Source organism: Carassius gibelio, chromosome B6 (assembly GCF_023724105.1).
Source record: "Carassius gibelio isolate Cgi1373 ecotype wild population from Czech Republic chromosome B6, carGib1.2-hapl.c, whole genome shotgun sequence".
Lineage (NCBI taxonomy): Eukaryota > Metazoa > Chordata > Actinopteri > Cypriniformes > Cyprinidae > Carassius > Carassius gibelio.
This window is the reverse complement of record NC_068401.1, coordinates 2,673,757-2,693,443: the sequence shown is the minus strand read 5'-3', so window position 1 is coordinate 2,693,443 and position 19,687 is coordinate 2,673,757. Positions and strand designations below refer to the sequence as shown.

Sequence of the window (19,687 nt, the reverse complement as noted above, 5' to 3'; positions counted from 1 at the left end):
GATAGTCAATAGCTGGCTTTGTTTAGATTGGTATTGATTAGTATTTAATATGGTTGTCTATGGCCGGTTGGCGGGGAAGGAAGCAATCACAAGAGCAGAATGCTCAAAATCCCAGAAATCAGAAGGCAATGCTGTGACAGAGACCATATGTAATATATAAACTGACTGAAACTCACAGATTCGCGTTGATTCGTGTGTGCATTTCAATGCCGTTTTATTAACAAAGAAACAAAACTCGTTTTCTTTTTATCCAGTGCACAAAGACCTTAATTGTTAATTAGTAGTGTGTGAAATTTTCATTTGAGCAATTTTGTTCACATCTCTAAAGTAAATCTCTTGGTCAGTACCTGTATCAAGTCAACCACTAATAATAAGTATGCATTTTCTCATTCGAAGCTTATAGAATACATGAATGTCCATTCAAAACAATACTTTAATTAGCACTTTGAACATTTAAACCTACTCAGTATTATTATTTTTGTTAACATCCTTGTATAATTGCATATAAACTCTTGATCAAAAGAGTCTCATTTTCAGTTCTTTTGCTTGCTGACAGTGACATCTGCTGAAGATATTTCAATAAGAGATTGACTTAATGTAATTCTTAAAAAAATAGATGTTAATCAAAAATGTATTTATATTTGTTTTAACATTTTATTATGAATTATTTTTAATATTTAAAAAAATAATTGTAATTTTTTTTGAAGATTTGTTGTAATATTTTATTAATCTTTCTGAATAATAATTCTAAATCAAATAATTCTTATAATAATTTTTCTGTCGTTAGTAAATACTTTATCTTTGTGTGTGTGTGTGTGTGTTTGTTTAAAGACTCTAGGATTTAGTTTTTAGGTTTTAAAGACCCAAATTTATTTATGCATCTTTTTTTTTCACAGAATCATGTTACTTTTGATAGTGTTTAGTTATTGCTGTGTCTATCCACCAGCAATAATAAATCCTGGATCTAGTTTCGGACTTCTTTAATCTACGTATTAAAGCCCATACATATCAGAGCTCCTTGTTAAGACTGTATTGTCCTGCTGTTTCATTTCATATTAAATATTATTTAGCAGAATGTTCAACCTGCCAGCAGCGCTACCCTCATTTAAAATCATAAGTTTTATGGGTTTTCATTCAGGCTATCTGCAGTGACAGCAGATTTTATCTGACATTATCTGAGGTGAATGCTGCAGTGAAGGTCAAATCAGAGACAGAATTATTTCCCATACAAGGATGTTCTAGGTGATAATCCTGGTTTGATAACCTAAAGGAAAATTAGTGCAAAATTTACAGCAACCAAAACAAGTCAAAGGCACCGAGTCGTCCCAGGACAGACTGTCTCGTGTTTTGTCCTGCAGTGCGGTGTTCTGTCGTTTATCTTGCACCATATCCTTTAACAGCCTGAAGCTCTGACACTTTATTTCTCCCTTTCATTATTTAAATGCAAGGCCATCCATTTCGTTATTAAAAAGAGCCGCCTGTGACACTTCCGAGAGGTCTCAGCCTTCTTTTCTTTTTACTTGTGCTTATTTGATTTTTATTCCAGAAGAAGCTCTTGGTTTGAAGTCTCTCATAATAATAAATATACTGTGAAAATTGCATTTGATGCTGCAGACTTTGCAATTCCTACATAAAAGACGGTAGTGCGCTGATGTTTTTGAAGGCTACAGTTCTTTCTTCTCATCACCCTTAAGATTAAAAAGCATCCAGACTTCTGTTATATGTATTTGTCTTTCAATTCTGTTAAACTCTTCCAAGGTCCCTGAGTGGTCGAGTCAGAGATCATGAAGTGGAACCTCTTCAAAAAGAAGCCAGAAGCCATGGTGGGCCCTGAGCCCACGGGACCCGGCGGCACCCACCTGTCACACAACATGACGATGGCCCCCGCTGTCTCTACACCTGCGGACAACTCCACCGAGGCTGAGGGACCCGTCAACAAGAATGATGTCTTTGAGGAAATCAAAAGCAAGTTCCTCAATGAGATCGATAAAATCCCATGTAAGTCCTGCAGAGATGCTTTACAGTCCCACAACATCAAGATAATCAATAGTGTATCATTATGCTCAAGATGTTTTATGGATTTAAATGCTGGCCAAATTGTCAGGCCCCTAGATATCTGACCAAGCTTACCTTCTTTCTGAACTACCGTAGAAGTGCAATGCAATAAGATCAGCTTAGTTTACTCAAAAATGAGAATTTGTTGTGAATTAACTCACTTCATCAGAAGAGATTTGGAGAAATTTAGTATTGTGTCACACCTCACCACTGGATGCTCTGCAGTGAATGGGTGCCATCAGAATGAAAATTCAAACAGCTGATATCACAATAATCCACAAGTAATCCAAGTTGTCTCGTCTGAATCAGCAGAGAAACATGCACAGATCAAGCACCATTTTCAAGTGAAAACCGTCCAAGAGAGGTCTTAACAAATATATGAGAGGACTTTGATGTAAGAGGTCAACAGGGGATATATTTTTTCACTGGACGAAGCATTATTTTGGATTATGTACTTGCTTCCCTGGAGGAAGCGTTATTATATATTATGGACTGTTTGGACTCTCATTCTGACGGCACCCATTCACTGTAATGAAATGCGAAATTTCTCCAAATCTGTTCCCTTGAAGATCAAACTCTTTTACATCTTGGATGACCAAAGGTTGAGCACATTTTCAGAAAAATTTATTTTTGGGTGAACTATATCATTAACATGATGTGCTTTACTCCTTCAATTCAACATGCTGTCACAATTCACTATTACATTTTTCCTGAAAACATGTTTGTATTTGTAATATTTCATAAAATTGTCACAACTTCCTTCATCATTTTTGGTTGACGTTTAAAAAAATCACCTTAACGCTCTTGATGACAACCCATCTTTTAAATAATTTCTTGAATTTGTATCCCATGATGCTCTGCAGTGCCTCCATGGGCGCTCATCGCCATCGCTGTAGTGGCCGCCCTCCTCGTCCTCACCTGCTGCTTCTGTATCATTAAGAAATGCTGCTGTAAGAAGAAGAAGAACAAGAAAGGCAAAAAGGGAAAGGACGGCTTCAACATGAAGAACATGCAGGGTGGAGATGTATGTAACAGTGTTCAGTAGCACATAATGTAGCTAAATCAACTGATGCACACTTCAATCTGTTTGATTTTAGAATTAAAACTAGATGGTATTAACCTTAAGTATTAACTAGGCACTTCAACAAAAATTAGTGCTGCATCATTAAGAAATGAAAACAAGCCTCAGAGCACGTTAGTGTGTGTTCACTTCACTGATAATAAAGGAGAGGCTGTTATGTGATTAGCTTCATGCTTTTCTTTACTGTTTTTGTGAGTAATGTGAGTGTTTCGTTTTCTTTGAAGAGAAATGGTACACTAGATGTTCCAAAACAAGTGTGCTGCTCAAGTGATTTCGATCGTTAAAAGATTTTAAAGTTTCATTCTATGGAATGAGTGGCTTTAATTATTATGTTATGTTCTGGTATGTATCATGAAATAATGTTACAGAATTCAGACCAGCAGTACAACTGTGAATGCAATATAGTTTCTTATTATTAAACAAAATGTAAATATTGAATAACTTTTTTATACATTTTGTATACTTTTTTTGAACATTTATTAATCGATATTATCAGTTACAGCTTGTAGTTCAAAGCATGACAATGAGTCGGTTATAAAAACACTTCAGTGAATCGCTCTTAAAGACAGTCACTTAATTTGTTGCCGAATGCATCACTGTTTTTGAATTAATTAGTTTGAACAACAAAAGAGTCAGTGATAATCTTCACTTATAATGCATTACAATTTTCTCGCAAGGATGCACATCTTGAGGTAAACAATATATATACTTATTATTTTTTGACACAGAAGTAAGCCGTTTTCTTTGAATATGCGAGATTTCCGGTTCATCAGCTAACGTAAGGAAATAACGAGAAGAATAACATAAACTTGTCCATGTACTGTAAGACTTGCACTCTATTCATTTAAAAAAACTATATTCATTTTATATTCTGTTTTCTTTTTATTTATTGTATACCGGTAATTAAAAAAAACCTTGCTATGTATGCAAACTGAGACTTCTTATAGCACTTGCGTATAATTGCTCTTTTGTTATTTTTGATTGGTTCCATTGTCCTCATTTGTAAGTCGATTTGGATTTAAGCGTCTGCTAAACGACTAAATGTAAATGCAACAAAGTGCAGTAAAACCGTATTTTTACACTACAAGTTCATGATTAAGATAATACATGAAAGTAATATGGAAAGCAATATTAAAGTAATATTGTTTTTGGAAAGTCACATTAATTTGCAATATCCAGCAGCAAAAATAGCTTTTTTGCACAGCTAAAAATAGCTGGACGTAGGGGAGACCGGACACCAGACACATTAAATGTACGGCTGTGACCGATCTTATGGTAAAAATAAGGTGGATATTGGTAGCATTTTGTCAGTATTATATATAATGTTAGTTTTGTTACCCCAGTGTATTATTACAAACACTTAAACCTTTCCAGAAACATACTGTTACCCTCAGTTTTGGGGAAAGTTACTTTTAAAATGAATCCATTACAATATTGTGTTACTTCATAAAAAAGTTATTATGTTACTTTTTATGAAAAGTAATACATTGCTTAAATTTTTGTCACCTTTGTCACCCTTGTCACCTTAATTTTTATTAACAAAAAAAACAAAACACCAAAAGTGACATTATTGAGCGTCAGGCTGAAGAAAGTACCTCTTCCTTTGCATCTCAGTCCCAGTTTCTCTCTGACGGGGACAGGTGTCAGTGAATAAATGGGAAAACAAAGTAACTTATGTTATTGTAATGCATTTACTTCAACTCTGGATGGCATAATGAAGTTTGCTTGATTTACAGTCTTACGGAAATGTACAGATATCATTGGATATAGAAAAGACACTCATTTGATATTCTGAAACTTAAAAACTGAATACCAGAACTCTTTGCGTACAAATGTCTTAAACATTGCGGTGTGTCATTTCTCATACTGGTGTTGTTTACTGTCTTGACTGTCTTTGGTTCTGTTTTATGGTGTGTCGTGAGTTCAACCTCTCCCTTTCTCTCTGCTCTCCTTCCTCCCGCTATGTGTCTAATGCGCCGCATTTCTTTGACGCTCTCGGGCGTCGGCGCTACGGTAGGTGGACGGATGAACGGCACAGCTGTTTGGCCGCTGAGTGCTAGCACCGCGTTTGTGGGATTGGATGGAATGGCTGTTGTAACTTCCTTGTTTTAAGCCTTTTGTACCTGCTGCTTGTTAATACAATTAAAAACAAAGGAAAGTTACAATGCAAATGAAAAGTGGAGCAACAATGATCTTAATACAATAACAAACAGTTGTACTTGTGTAGGAAGTGTGAATGGAATAACTAATTATTAACTCACTAATACTGGCGAGATGTTTGGAGTTAGTAAGAGACGAGCCACGAGACTCACAATGAATGCATGTGTTAAAGGGCATGGCTGTTTTAACTGCACTAAAAGTCCTGATGTCTCAGGGGCTAGAACTAGCAGTAAACCTTATTTATATAAGCTCATGTTCTGTGATCATCTAAATGATTCAGTTTAATGTAACAAAAAATTTGAATTCTTTTAAAAGCAAATGGAAATTAAGAATTTGTTTTTAATATTAGCACATCATCTGCTGTGCCCTTTAATTTGTTGCTATATGGATATGGTTAGGAACTGACTCGAGAGTGATAATTTTTTTTGGTGGCACATTAAAACTCCTATCAAAATATAATAAAAAAATTTTAAGTCGTCATAAATCCTGGGTAAATTAGTTAATATTTCAAGCCCTACATTATATTGTCCCCAAGATGTAATGCACAAGGATTCACTTCATATAGCATAATAATTCTGTTCACGTAAAGTCAAGCCAAAAACTATTTAGACGCTTCAGCTACACTTAAAATGGCTCAATTGTATTAGGTATTAAAATATCAAACCAAGTGGCATTTGAGATGCAAATGATGCATCATTTCTTTTTAAAATATTTGTATTTCTATATTGTCTTAGGTAATGATGGCAAACGAAAACCCTTGTTGTAATGCAATAATGTTAAGACATTTTGGAGTGTGGTTAGTGTCCAAATACGTTTTGTGTCCACTCCATTACGCTGGAATTGTGGCCTATTCGTGCAAACAAAAAATAAATTCTGCACATTATAGATTTTTTTATTTTTCTCTTCCTGCAGTTTGGATGATGTTCAGAAACACACAAGAACGACATGTCAGCATTTCATGCGCCAAGAATAGAACAAAAGAGTCTGCTCTCCTTTAAAAATTAGCTGTCATCACTCGTTCCCTGGAGTATCACAGTTAAATTTATCATGCTGATGATGAGAAAAGGCTTGCATGCCAAATTATGCATATCAGTAAAAGCTCTCTTGTTTTTCATTTACTACCAAACCTGATTTGAATGAGTTAAAACGTAATTGTATTAAAGAAGAAATTAAACTCTGGAAAGCCAAGATGAGCAAAGTGTCACCAATAAAAATTGTGAACTCGAGTCGTTTGCAACATCCAGCCCTGAATGACAACATACTCTGAGTGCACTAAGGCAGATAACAGTAGGTCAGGACAGGTAGAAGCATCTCTCCAACCTTACTGCAACTGAGCTTGAGGCATGCTTATAGACAGGAACCAGATATACTTTCATCCCAGATATCGACTCGCTAAAACAATGTGTCATTTGCCCCACAGAAAAACCAGGATGATGATGATGAAGAAGGAGAAACTGGTTTGACGGAGGAAGAGAAAGAGGAAGAAGAAAAAGAAGTGGAGAAACTTGGAAAGCTTCAGTATTCGTTAGATTACGACTTCCAGGATAACAAGGTTAGGATCAGATTAATGACATCATTCGCTAAAATATAACCTAATAACATCGCCCAGAATCATATCTGCTGAATGAAATACAATATTTGTTTCATACTAAATTTGGACTGCTGATTCCAATGCTAGTGGATGTTTTTGGCAAAAGCACATCACATTTTATCACAAAACATGATGCATTTTGTAGCATTTTTGCTTTCGACAGTCATTTAGGATGAAAAGTCTTGTATTGTTCCTCATTCAGAATAAAAACACCACAAAGACATGATTCCCATCTTCCTCTGAGCCAGATTACAACTTTTTATTCAATCTTCGGCCAATTTCACAAGTATAAATGACTACTAAGACATTATTTTATGCTTAATTTCAAGGTCAGAGGCAGAAGAAAATGCCATCATTGACTGTGTTTTCCAACACAATACTGAACATATTTTTCCACTCTTTTGTTTATTGTAGGTTAAGTGATATCTTTTAAATGGTTATTTGTTGTTAAAAAAAAATTACATTTGGCTGCTTTTATTTTGAGAAGTGCATTATAGCTGAAACATTTTATTATATTTTATATGCATATGGGCCTTTCTACAGAATTGATGCAAAATGCTGTCCTACAACCAAAAAAACATATTTAAAAAAGCAATTAGGTATTACAATCCTAGATGTTTACTAAGATCCTTCTGTTATCTATTGAAACCACAATAATATTTAAAATATTAGTATGCTTTATATATATAAAATCATAATTTATTGGGTATTTTCAATTTGGAACTAAGCCCTAACCATTTTTTTATTTGAATAATTTTAGTAAAATGAATTTAAAATTTAGTAAAAAAAAAAAAATTATATATATATATATATATATATATATATATATATATATATATATATATATATATATATATATACACATTTTTTATTTATTTAATTTTTTTACTATTATTATTAAACAGTGTATGTTTTAATGTTTAGTCCATTGTCTGAGACCGATTTTAACTACACCCCTAAATTTAAGATCAGGAAATATCCCTCTGTCCCCGTCTCTCATAGCTACAATGTGTGAGTTCATAGGGCCCATCTTTTTGAGGTAAGAAAAATCTGTAACTTTAAGGACCGTCACTACACCTTTTTTATGCAATTAAGCACATTTTATTGGGTGTTATTCTGAGTTATTAAGGGAACACATAATCCTCATATTTGGGAGAAATAAACTAAATTTTAGTACAGTTATCCAACTTTTAAAATATTTTTTAGTGGTGTTTTAGTATGCGAGTTACAAGTCTGTAATGTGATGTGGTCGCTACTGCCACTACCGAAAATGTGCAGTCATTACCAAAAATAAAGTATACTGGATTATCAGCAAATATATTAAGATAGTTTTCAGCTCAATGCATATTTAAATTTATAAATCCTTGACTTTGAAATCAGTATGATCAACTCTTTGCCTATTACAAAGAAAAATTTGATTCAAAATACAACAAATCTCATAAATTACAAATGAAATATCGTGAAAAATGTATGAATTTTCTTTTTATAAAATAGCAAAAAAATCAATATTTACAATGTCGGCAATATCTTAATAGGTTAATATAACCCTTCTAATTAAATTATTATTACTGTGTTTCGGTAGTGACAAATTTGGGGAGAAGTCAAATATTCCATAAATTTAAAAAAAATATATTTTCGAAAAAAAAAAAAAATTATTCTTCAAGACGCTTCCAACTCTTACTTAAGACCAATTCTGTAGAATAGCCCATATAGTTTTGTATGCACTCAAAATCATCGAATTAGGTAATTAAATTTTTTCAGAGGTGTTATGAACCGTTTCTCATTTTATCTTTTTTTTTAATTTTTTTTTATATATATATATTGAAATGTGTTGTTAGTTATTCATTTTGGCTCATATTAAAATATATTAAGATGCATCTGGGCACAATTAAATGATTAAGTACGAAAGTCTTGGTGTAATTAACAGGAAGTGTCCCACTGAAAAATAACAGCATGTTTGTGTTTGGACCAACATGAGGCTGAGTAAACAATGACAACGTTTTTAAATTTTTGGATTGAACTATTGTTTCAACTAATACATCTCTTAAACGTTCCCTGTATTATGATCTTTGAGGAAGCTTGTGCTCATGCTGCGCTGTATCTTTCACTGATGATGGTGTTTAGCAACACGCCTCAGTATCTGCTGAGTCACAGCTGTAGCTAAAGATGCTTACGGCTCAACCAAAATGAGTTTAAACAATCGTTAATGACTTACCATTGTTATTCTTACCATGTGTTTTAATATATATAAAGCCACATGATATTGCTAGAGGATTTTCAGACTGGAACAGTTGTACAATACAACTGTTTAGAGTCTCTTCTGCTCACCAGGGCAGCATTTATTTGATCAAAAATACAGTGAAATATTATAAATGTTTTCTATTTGAATAAGGCTAATTTCAGTGTAAATTTCTCAAGAAAATTCTGAGAAGCAGGAGACTATTTTCTGTCCATTTAATATCATTTAAAATGTACCAAACAGATCTCATGTGGGATTTTATATTATTTCTAAAAGATATTCACTATGTCTCTTCCCTTGCTTCTGTTTTTCATACACAGCTGACCGTGGGAATCATGCAGTGCGCCGATCTGATTTCCATGGACTCTGGAGGAACGTCCGACCCTTACGTTAGAGTCTTCATCCTTCCAGACAAGAAGAAGAAGTTTGACACCAAGGTGCACAAAAAGACCCTCAACCCAGTGTTCAACGAAACCTTTGTCTTCAAGGTAACCGGTTTATTATTTTAAAAATAACTCATTGTGATGTCAGTCATTCTGTTGGGCAAATATAGATGCATAAAGCACATATATATGTATGATTTCTCAAACAGCAAAAACAGGTTTTTTGATAATATATTATAAAACTTGTATGATCGGTAAACCCCTGACTCTTATGCATTACAAATATTGAATAAAATACAAAAATAGTGATATGCCTCCAGAGCTGTAGGTCTGTCATTAGTGTTTATTGGTGGTTTTCTGCAACACCAGCATGTCTCGTATCGCTTCCAGCAGCTTCTGAATGAGCTTTAGTTTCCCAGAGTCAGTAATGAGCTCCGGGGGGCCCGAGCATCCTCTGGTGGACACTGGGAGATCTCTAATAGTCTCACACAGAGAAAAGTGATCTAGGACAGAAACAACTGGCCATCTTCAAAGCCCCTGCCTTACAGTGAGAACGGCTGACTGTGTTTCTAAAAATGGATCGGCCGTATCTGCACACTGTACGAGTGAGATAAAGAAAACAAAGCCCAGTGAGGAGGAGGTTTTCTCATGCAAATTATTAGAAACATAAAAAAAAAAAATATATATATATATATATATATTAGAAAAATCAACTAAACTGAACGTAATTTTTTATATGCTAATATATATATATATATATATATATATATATATATATATATATATATTAAGATATCAAATTATATATATATTTTTTATATAAGGTTATAAGGTTTTTATATTTTAACATTTGAAAAAAATAACATTTATATGCTTTTATTCACAGTTACTAATATTTAATATATTATACTATTTGATTATTTATTGTAATTTAATATTTTAGTATTTAAACCAAAAAATGAAGAAAGTTTATAGGCTTTGAGTCACATAGTCACAAACACATTTGATATATTATTTTTAAATATTTAGTATAATATAATATTTAAATATTTAAAATAGTATTTTATTATGCATTATAATTTAATATTTAAAAAATGTTTATCAGTTGTCATTCTTATTAGTCACATATTTTTCATATATTTTCATATATTTTATAGTTATACTTTGTGATCAAAAACATTTGTGGTTTGGATTCACAATTTCACACTTTTGAATCTATATTATTTAATACATGTTTTATAAAATAATATAAATTTAGTATTATTAATATTTTATATTTTTAATATTTTTAAAACGAAGTCCCAAACCTATACTATTTCCTTTTATTTTAATATTTAAAAATGTCTTTAGGCTTTGCTTTACAAACTTTTATTATATTTTAATATAGAATATAGAAAAATAATTAATTACAATATTCAACATATATATTTTTAGACACATTTATTGAATAATCTGTTTCTATCTATATATCGATGGCAAAACTAAGCAAAAACAGTTTGCATCTCCTATATTTCACAATCCTCAAAGGAGAATATGTTCTATGCTCAGATTTCTGACTCAGCACTGTTTGAAACACCTTTATGTATAATTTACGTTGATTCTTCTCAATTGTTTTGATGTTAGATCCCATACGAGGAGCTGGGTGGGAAGACGCTGGTCATGTCTGTGTACGACTACGACCGCTTCTCCAAGCATGACATCATCGGTGAGGTCAAGCTACCCATGAACACTTTGGATCTGGGTCAGCCGATCGAGGAGTGGAGAGACCTGGACAGCGCTGAGAAAGAGGAGGTGATTATTAAAGAATCTGCTTTTATGATTTAAAAAAAAATCTCAGGATCAGTACCTTCAAATCATAAATGATCACCCATTGAAATCTTCTTCTTTCAGCCGGAGAAGCTTGGTGACATCTGCATTTCTCTGCGTTACGTTCCCACTGCGGGCAAACTGACCGTTTGCATCCTCGAAGCCAAGAACCTGAAGAAGATGGACGTGGGCGGCCTGTCTGGTGAGAAACAAGCTGAGATATACGAGACCAGCTAGATATCTTTAATCTGTCCGATGCAATTAACTCGACATTTGACCTCTTGCAGACCCGTATGTGAAGATCCAGCTGTTGCAGAACGGCAAGCGGCTAAAGAAGAAGAAGACTACGGTGAAGAAGAACACACTGAACCCGTACTACAATGAGTCCTTCAGCTTTGAGATCCCTCTGGAGCAGATGCAGGTAGATTTATGTTTATTATTCTTAGTATTTGTTTGGAAAAGTCACATCATGGAACATATTTTCATATTCATCATTGCTTTTCTGAACATTTTTCCAAAACCAAGAAAAAAAAAAAAAAAAAAAAAATGTAATAATAAATAGGGGAAAATGAAAATAAAAATGCCTGTAAGAAATGTTTTAAGATTTGAAAGAAGATCAGTGCATGGTTGTAATATAATGTAATCAATTCTTATATTATTTCTGATGTATTTGAAACTTTTTCTGTTGACAGAATATAATTAATAACTTAATTAATAACAGGCTGTAAACCAGTTCTTTGTAATTGTTTTCTTTTTTGTTTTTCTTTTTAGAAGCAGCTAACATTATTTAAAATAAATATTGGTAATCTGTAATATTTTATTTTATATTATATATTTAATTATATTTTTTAGTTTTGGGGTGTAAAGCCCAAATGAAGCACTTTAAAAAGTAAATGTTTTTTTTTTGGATAGGCAGGTGTAATAAAATATTGTGCTACATTTTTCTAATTCCCTCCAAATGATGTTATAACAGTTTATACCAGAATAATGGTTGATTTTTTGATTGTAAAAAAAAACATGTTCTTGAACATACAGTAGAAACAGAAATATTGTGCAATATTAATACTAATCAACTTCAAAACAACTGTTTTCCATTTAAAAATATACTGAATCATACATTGAAGCAGTTTTTACTACCAGATTTTATCATTCGTCTGGCTATAAATGATTTTCCGTTTTTTTCTCTAGAAAATCCTTGTGGTGGTGACGGTCTTCGACTACGATAAGATCGGCAAAAACGATGCCATCGGGAAGATCTTCATTGGCAGCAGAGCCTCAGGCACGGCGCTTAAGCACTGGTCCGACATGTTGGCCAACCCGCGCCGTCCCATCGCCCAATGGCATCCCCTCCAACCGGAGGAAGACATCGATGGCGCTCTGGCTGCTCTTAATGCCAAGAAGTAACGTCTCACATCTCCTGACCTGACTAACCTACTAACTAACCAACCCGCCACTGCATGACACCCCACACTCATCCGTATGTGCTCTGCCAGTTTGTTTCGCATAATCACCAACAGATATACTGGAAAGAATATACTTGAAAAGATGAAAAATATCACATGTTCGCCGCGTAGTGTAAACCGAGGCAGGAGAAATGGTCACGTTTGGTCTGAAACAACATTTGCAAATAACATTGTGCACCTAAACAGCAAACGCAAAATGGCATTAGGAGAAGTAGCCAGCAGAATGATATTTTACACAGCCAAATTTGCCAGCCAAATACACAATATGCAAATACAAAAATAGTAAAAACCAACAATGAAAAGTGCACAAAAAAATCAATAAATGCACCATTTTTGCACCTACATGTCATATTATTTAACGTTTTCAACTGGATTAGGTCTAAATATTACTAAAGGATTATATTTCTTTCCATGAACAGAGAATAATTAGTTTCAGGATGTTGTTGATTAAATGGAATTTTGTGCCTAATCATAAGTGCAAATAATAGTGAGTTTATGTTACAAATATCTACACATTTGCACAATTACAAAGCAATGATCACTTTCACTTAAACATCGTAGGAAAAGCAACCGGTGTAGGGCAGATTTGTTTACATTGTCGATAAATAAATTAGGCTTAAGACAAATAAAAACGTCATATTTGCATATATGCGCCCAAAAGAAAGAGATTCAGGTCTATGGTTTTGTAACAGTGCTGTTAGATAGGACTGTGTTGATAAATGGGCTAATAATTCATTAAATTCTGCAATAAACATGTAACATGCGTCAAGCATGGTTTACCCGGTCAGTGTAAAGGTATAGACGCATCTCTTTTACTGTAATGCTGCGATTACAGTGCCAAATCCAGACGTTCATGTATCTCACATATAGAAGATCCCATCTGGCCAAACCTGACAGGCACTAAAGCTGGCTGTGAATGTATCGTGGGATCGTACAAATGATATTTGCACTCAGTTGTTGTGTCCTTGAGAGTTCGCTGTCGTGTTTTTGTGATCTTGGCCATACATTTGAATACCTGGAGCTCAGACTCATTCAGTAAACTCCACTCTCCGAGATGCCAAAGTATTATCTGGAACAGAATAGTAACTGGGTGTGTGGTAAACGATACTAATAAAGCAATCCGAAGCATTCAGCTCCACTCTTCATCCCCAACGATGCTTGTATATATGCATTGATCAGATTGGTTTCTACAGCATGTACCTATAAATTGATGTACATAGAAGCATGTTTTAAAGATAGAGCATAATTATATTGTGTACGTGTGGCATTTGTCATTTTGATAATAAATGTAGAGGGGAAAAAAATGCTCTGAATGCACATTTTATGAAACTTCCCTGAAAGGGTACAAGACATTTAAGAATATATTAATATAGGGTTTTTGAAAATACTTTTCAATTTGCAACAGAGAATTAAGAGCTGTGTGTAACGTGAGACTCGTGCTTGTGGTGTCAGTTTCATTTTATTTGCATTTGTTTCCCCTTCTTGTCCATGTATATTTGTCACGTTTCTGTGTTTATTCTGTCCTGTTGATGTGAAAATAAATAAAAATGTTCAGGTTGTGAATTTACAGGAATGTCTAGTTAGGGTGAATCTCACAAAAACACATTCGGGTTACAAGACACAAATTGTATTTTGCATTAAGATATGTTTAGGACCATTTTATTGTATTGCATTGCATTGCTTTAAGTAAAAAAAAAGTGCTTAATTTTTATAAAATAGGCTTCATTTTATCATTTTCCTATTTCTTTATTTTGATATGACCTGAATGTTGTCCTGTGAGATGCACCTTTTAATGTACAGTGTGTAAAACCAATTGCTGAAACTCGAAGCCATATGCATGGGCCCTCGCAAAAGCTCATCGTTTTCGGACAAAACAAACACCTCAACAGAAATCAATAATATCAATCTTCATGCATTTGAGCCAGAACGATGGGAGAGCAACTGTCTGTTCAAAGATGCTCTTGTTCCTCACAATAACTGAAAGGATATGAAAGTGATGCCCTCGTGTTTATACGATGACAACTGGAGTCATTTGAGATTACATAATAGATAAACAGTGTATTCACATAATTGCTTGCAAATAAATTATTAAAAGATATGTATTATCATAATTATGGTGATCCAAGTGTACAATGGCATGACTTTATTATGCAATATGTGTGCAATTGACAACCAGCCCAATATATCTATTGTTTATTTGTAAATTAAATTAAATTTAAGGATTTAAGATATATTTTCACATAATGATCTTTTGTTTTTCCTGTTTTTGGAAAATTACTGATCAGATGGCACTTCTGAAGTATTTTATTTCCATGTTTTAGATTTGGGCAGTTGAATGTTTGACTAAATCAAAATGCATAGAGCCCAGGATAGGTAATTAATGAATAAAGATAGTATTTTAGTGGCCATTAAGATATGTTCTCATATTTATAGTTTTTTATTCCTTCATCGAATGCTCTGTCTGTTGTATGTAATCATTTCTTTTCTATGACTTTCTGTTCGGTGGAACAGCCTTGGACTGTCTACAGCTGCTTAGAAATATCTGTCTGCTTCTGTGTGTTGTACTTCGCAATAGGACCAATGTAGAATAATGTCTTAATGTTTCTTCTGTGGACATGAATCAAACCGCAGGGCTCTGGTGTTCCTCTGCAGAGCAAGCAACAAAATCCCAGTCTTCCCTGGGACACTGTGGATGCCCTTCCCTTTCTGTTTTCCATTCAGTGCATTCTAATATCAAACCATATTGTCACAAACTTTCCCGATTGCAATACTGCCAACATCTTGGCTTACTAACATCTCCTAACCTCCCTGTAAAGACTCTTCCAAAGAACTGATGCCTTCCTTATGCGTTCGTCCATTGTGGAGGTTCCAGTGTTGTTGATTCCTTTCGTGGATGCTTTGGCATGCTTTGAAATTCCCTTCTCCAATCTTACCACATCGGCTAATGAAGAAAAAAGAAAGCCTTTCCTCTGGCCGCTCTTGTAGCTTCTTGTCATCCAGTACAACCAATGTAAAAACCAACCAGTAGAACGTCTACATGCAGATTTCTCCACGAGTTATCGATTAGTTAATCACAGGAAATAAAGTTCTTTTGAAATATATTATTTGTTTGGTGTGTCGGTCCTTAAAAATTAAACATGAATGTGTGATGAGTGACTGAATGAGTTTTATTCATAGGCTACTGTGGGATTTTTCTAGTACTCCTAGATTCTTTAAAGAATACAATGTGACCTTGGAACACAAACCAGTCATAAGGGTCAATGTTTTAGAATTGAGATTCATGCATCCCCTTACGAAAAAGTTGTTTATTCAAGTGTGCTGTTTGTATACTTCTTTTAAACTAAATATAGGAAAGAACGCTTTTAGTTTACTTTTTATGTACTTCTAAGAAATATACTTAAAAGGACATTTAAGTTTAGTTTACTTATACTAACAAAAGTCTAAATATATTTGAGCTATACTCCTAGAATCTGTGTTTTTATTATTATACGGTAGAGGGCGCTAGTACACATCTTCTGTACAGAATTTCCAAAAAAACACAAGTGAAGAAGAAAAAAGGAACACCAGATACTAACACATGTAATCTGACATGAAACAGCATCAAAACTGTAACGTTATGGAATAAAATGTTGACTGATGAAGAGATAATAATTACGGTCAAGCTTTGGGGTGTTGATGGACTCCATCTACGTTTTGATTATCATTCTGAAACCAATTCATAGTCTTTTTTTCAGCTTTTTGTTCAAAATGTTATTTCTTTATTTATTTTTTCAATGTTGCTTACCCACATTAGTAGTAAGTGTTTAAAAAAAAAAAAGAATGCATGAAGCTAGAATAAAACATTTTTTTAACAAGCAGATACCATGTTCTTTCTTTGGATGTTTTGTTTGTTCAGATATTCATATAACAAAATATATACACATTAAAACCTAAATAGGGACATAGTAGTATACTTAAAGTATGATAAAGTATAAAGAAAACTTTTGAGTATACCTGCTGTATAAAACTACTTAACTAGTAGTTTACTGACAGTATACTTCAATGTGTACAAAGTATTAGTAAACTATCAGTATACATATAAGTTAACTTTCAGTACAATTGCAGTACAAACTACAAACAGGTAAACTAGTTGTGTACTCAAAGTTTGCTACTGTTATCCTTAAGGTATACTTAAAAGTTTACTTTGTATACTTTATAAAATTAACTTGAAGTATACTACTTTTTGGTAATGGTCATCTGAATGCTGAATAAATAAGTTTCCATTGATGTCTGGTTTCTTAGTAAAAAAGCAATATTTGGGTGGGATACGACTAGTCTGAAAATCTGGAATTTGAGTGAAAAAAAAAATCTAAATATGGAGAAAATAGCCTTTAAAGTTGTCCAAATGCAGTTCTTAGCAATGCATATTAATAGTCAAAATTTAAGTTTTATTTACGCCAGGAAACCATCTTCATGGACGATGATCTTTACTTAACACTAATCGATGAGTTTTTTTGGCAAAGGAAGAAAAAGAAAAATTGATCACTTTGAATATATTGTTGGCTTTTGCTACAGATATACCTTGCTACTTTTGGCTGGTTGTGTGATCCACTGTCACAAATTGTAACCAAAACAACATAGGCCTAGATATTTTTCATATGTTAGCTATGTTTTTTTAGCTTTTGATACCTTAGTGATTTCAACGCTATTCGCTAATTTCTCACTAGGAGATCCCTGAAACCTGTTTGAATTGTTTAAAATATATAATGAGTAATAAGTATAATTATATAATATACAGTGAAATGTATAGTAAGTATTGTTCTGTGATGAAAATCAACTGTTTCTTCGTCGGTGAATTTTGATCCACTGTGATTGGTCCGCCCAACTATGTGGTGAGAAAAGTAACACCACGTGACAAAGCACACCGGCGCGCTGAAATAGTATATCTTAAGGTAAAACGACAAATGTTGAATGTAAATAAAACACTTAATAATCATAATATAAGAGGTATTATTTAAGCCAACCGTATCCGCCCATTCAGTCGTTTATTAAATTTATAAGATTTCTCCTCTCGTGCAGCAGGTTTGATGTGCGCATGCCCAGTAACCCGGATGTGTCCATCCCTATCCTAAATCTGACAACGAGACTTTTTTTTTTTTTTTCAAATAGTAATTATCAATTTTCCACAAGCCAGAAAAGGCTACGGTTCATATGTGCAGGTAATGGGTTTGTATGTGATTTATATATGTGATGGTATTTGTTCTAATCAAACGCTAACTACAGTAATGTCATGCTTTTAGCACACTGTTGTGAGTGTGTTGTGTTGTTCTCCTACAGTCATGTCCTCTGATCTGGATCTTTCTCCTCCGGAGGTTCCTGAACCCACTCTCTTCGAGAGCCTCCTGCGTTATGGATTATTTCTAGGGGCTATTTTTCAGCTCGTCTGTATTTTAGCAATAATCCTCCCCACATCAAAGAGCCACGAACAGGTGCGGATTACTGATTCTTACTATTACTATGTTTTTATGTTAGGGTATGATAGTGATGGCACACATGTTATTGCAGCATAGGCCTTTAAAACCTTGACTGTTGTGCTCTGGTCACTTTGAAGATTTTGGGCTATTTGGTTTCCACAAAAAGTTTCCTTTCAGACTAACGTTAGTGGAGAAAAAACATCCTCAATACACGTCAATTATGAGTATTATTCATATGAGGGATTTTTCTAGTACTCCAAGATGCTTATAAGAATACAATATGACCCTGGACCATAAGGGTCGATAAAAACAAAACTAAATAAATAGATGCAATGCATTCCATTGATGCATTGTTTGTTAGGATCAGACAATATTTAGCTATTTGGAAATCTGTAATCTAAGGGTGCAAAAAAAAATAAAAAAAAATCGAAATATTGAGAAAATCATCTTTAAAATTGTCCAAATTAAATTATTTGCAATGCATATTACTAATAAAAAATTACGTTTTGATATATTTGCATTAGGAAATTTACAAAATATCTTCATGGAACATGATCTTTGCTTAATATCCTTAAGATATTTAGCCAAAGAAAGAAATAGATCATTTTGACCCATTCAATGTATTGTTGTCTATTGCTACAAATATCCCCCAGCGACTTAAGACAATTACATAGCACTTGCAGGTCTGCAATTATGTCAACAATATTAAAAGAAATTAAGCAGCTCACAATATCGTTCACCTTATATAATGTTAAATTGTGGTTTTTCCTCCAGCCTTTATCCAATGTTCAGATTTCTGGAAATGTCTATACAGTCTATGGGAAATGTATGCAAATTATATATCATATTTAATTAGGTAATGCATCATTTGCATATTTAAACAACATTCCAGAAAACTTTTAATACTGGGATTAATCAGATGGGGGAAATATGTTAAATCTTTTAGTTCAAGATTTATTCTGTTCAGTTCAAATGATTTTATTCTGCTGTGTTTCGTAACTAAAGGTGGAGACTCCGGAGCCGGCTGACGCTCGCAGCTCGGATCAGAGCCGAAAGCCCAAGGGACCCGTTCAACAAATCCGGCAGAAACTGAAAAAGGAGAGCAAGAAGAAGAGATAGAGAGTGTGTGAGCCTGTGTCTGACAGACTCACTAATGATGGATTCACTCACAGCATTAGAGGACGTGGATCAAACCAGACATTGCTCAGTTCAGTCATTAGATCATCTGGTTTGAGTTTGGGATTTACAGTGTCTTTCAAAACAGTGTTTGTATGACATGTCTTGTATGTGTCATTGTTTTTGACTAATATTTGTTTTTGTTTTTTTATGCTAATTTCAAGTACATTGATATGAATAAACTGATGACAATTTTTCTGCTTGTTTTTTTTTCTGTTGTGGTAAATAAAATGTTTAGCACTAATAGAATGCAAGTCTAATGCATGCAAGATATTTATAA

The 19,687-nt window shown here is 33.6% G+C and overlaps 2 protein-coding genes across 4 annotated transcripts in view; both read left to right on the top strand.

Annotated features, from left to right (window-relative positions):
• LOC127959024 (synaptotagmin-2) overlaps positions 1 to 15,879 on the top strand; it is a 40,442-nt gene extending 24,563 nt beyond the window's left edge. For 2 of the 3 annotated variants that reach the window (XM_052558027.1, XM_052558028.1), the window contains exons 3-10: positions 1,759 to 1,998; positions 2,919 to 3,079; positions 6,717 to 6,848; positions 9,447 to 9,614; positions 11,133 to 11,300; positions 11,400 to 11,517; positions 11,603 to 11,736; positions 12,504 to 15,879. In XM_052558027.1, the coding sequence (XP_052413987.1) occupies positions 1,785 to 1,998; positions 2,919 to 3,079; positions 6,717 to 6,848; positions 9,447 to 9,614; positions 11,133 to 11,300; positions 11,400 to 11,517; positions 11,603 to 11,736; positions 12,504 to 12,719 (1,311 nt within the window). In that variant the 5' untranslated portion in view covers positions 1,759 to 1,784 and the 3' untranslated portion in view covers positions 12,720 to 15,879. The remainder of the gene's footprint in view (positions 1 to 1,758; positions 1,999 to 2,918; positions 3,080 to 6,716; positions 6,849 to 9,446; positions 9,615 to 11,132; positions 11,301 to 11,399; positions 11,518 to 11,602; positions 11,737 to 12,503) is intronic. The other variant, XM_052558029.1, reaches the window with a different exon arrangement.
• Positions 15,880 to 17,845: 1,966 nt separating this feature from the next.
• On the top strand, positions 17,846 to 19,601 carry manbal (mannosidase beta like). Its single transcript, XM_052559493.1, has 3 exons — positions 17,846 to 17,976; positions 18,095 to 18,246; positions 19,237 to 19,601. The coding sequence occupies exons 1-3, from the start codon at positions 17,853 to 17,855 to the stop codon at positions 19,348 to 19,350; spliced, it is 390 nt and encodes a 129-aa protein (XP_052415453.1). The 5' UTR covers positions 17,846 to 17,852; the 3' UTR covers positions 19,351 to 19,601.
• The last annotated feature ends 86 nt before the right edge of the window (positions 19,602 to 19,687 follow it).

Coding starts and splice junctions, on each gene's coding strand:
- manbal (XM_052559493.1), top strand. CDS start 17,853: ATGCCCAGTAACCCGGATGTGTCCATCCCTATCCTAAATCTGACAACG. Junction 17,977..18,094: donor GCTACGGTTCATATGTGCAG/GTAATGGGTTTG, acceptor GTTCTCCTACAG/TCATGTCCTCTGATCTGGAT. Junction 18,247..19,236: donor CATCAAAGAGCCACGAACAG/GTGCGGATTACT, acceptor TCGTAACTAAAG/GTGGAGACTCCGGAGCCGGC.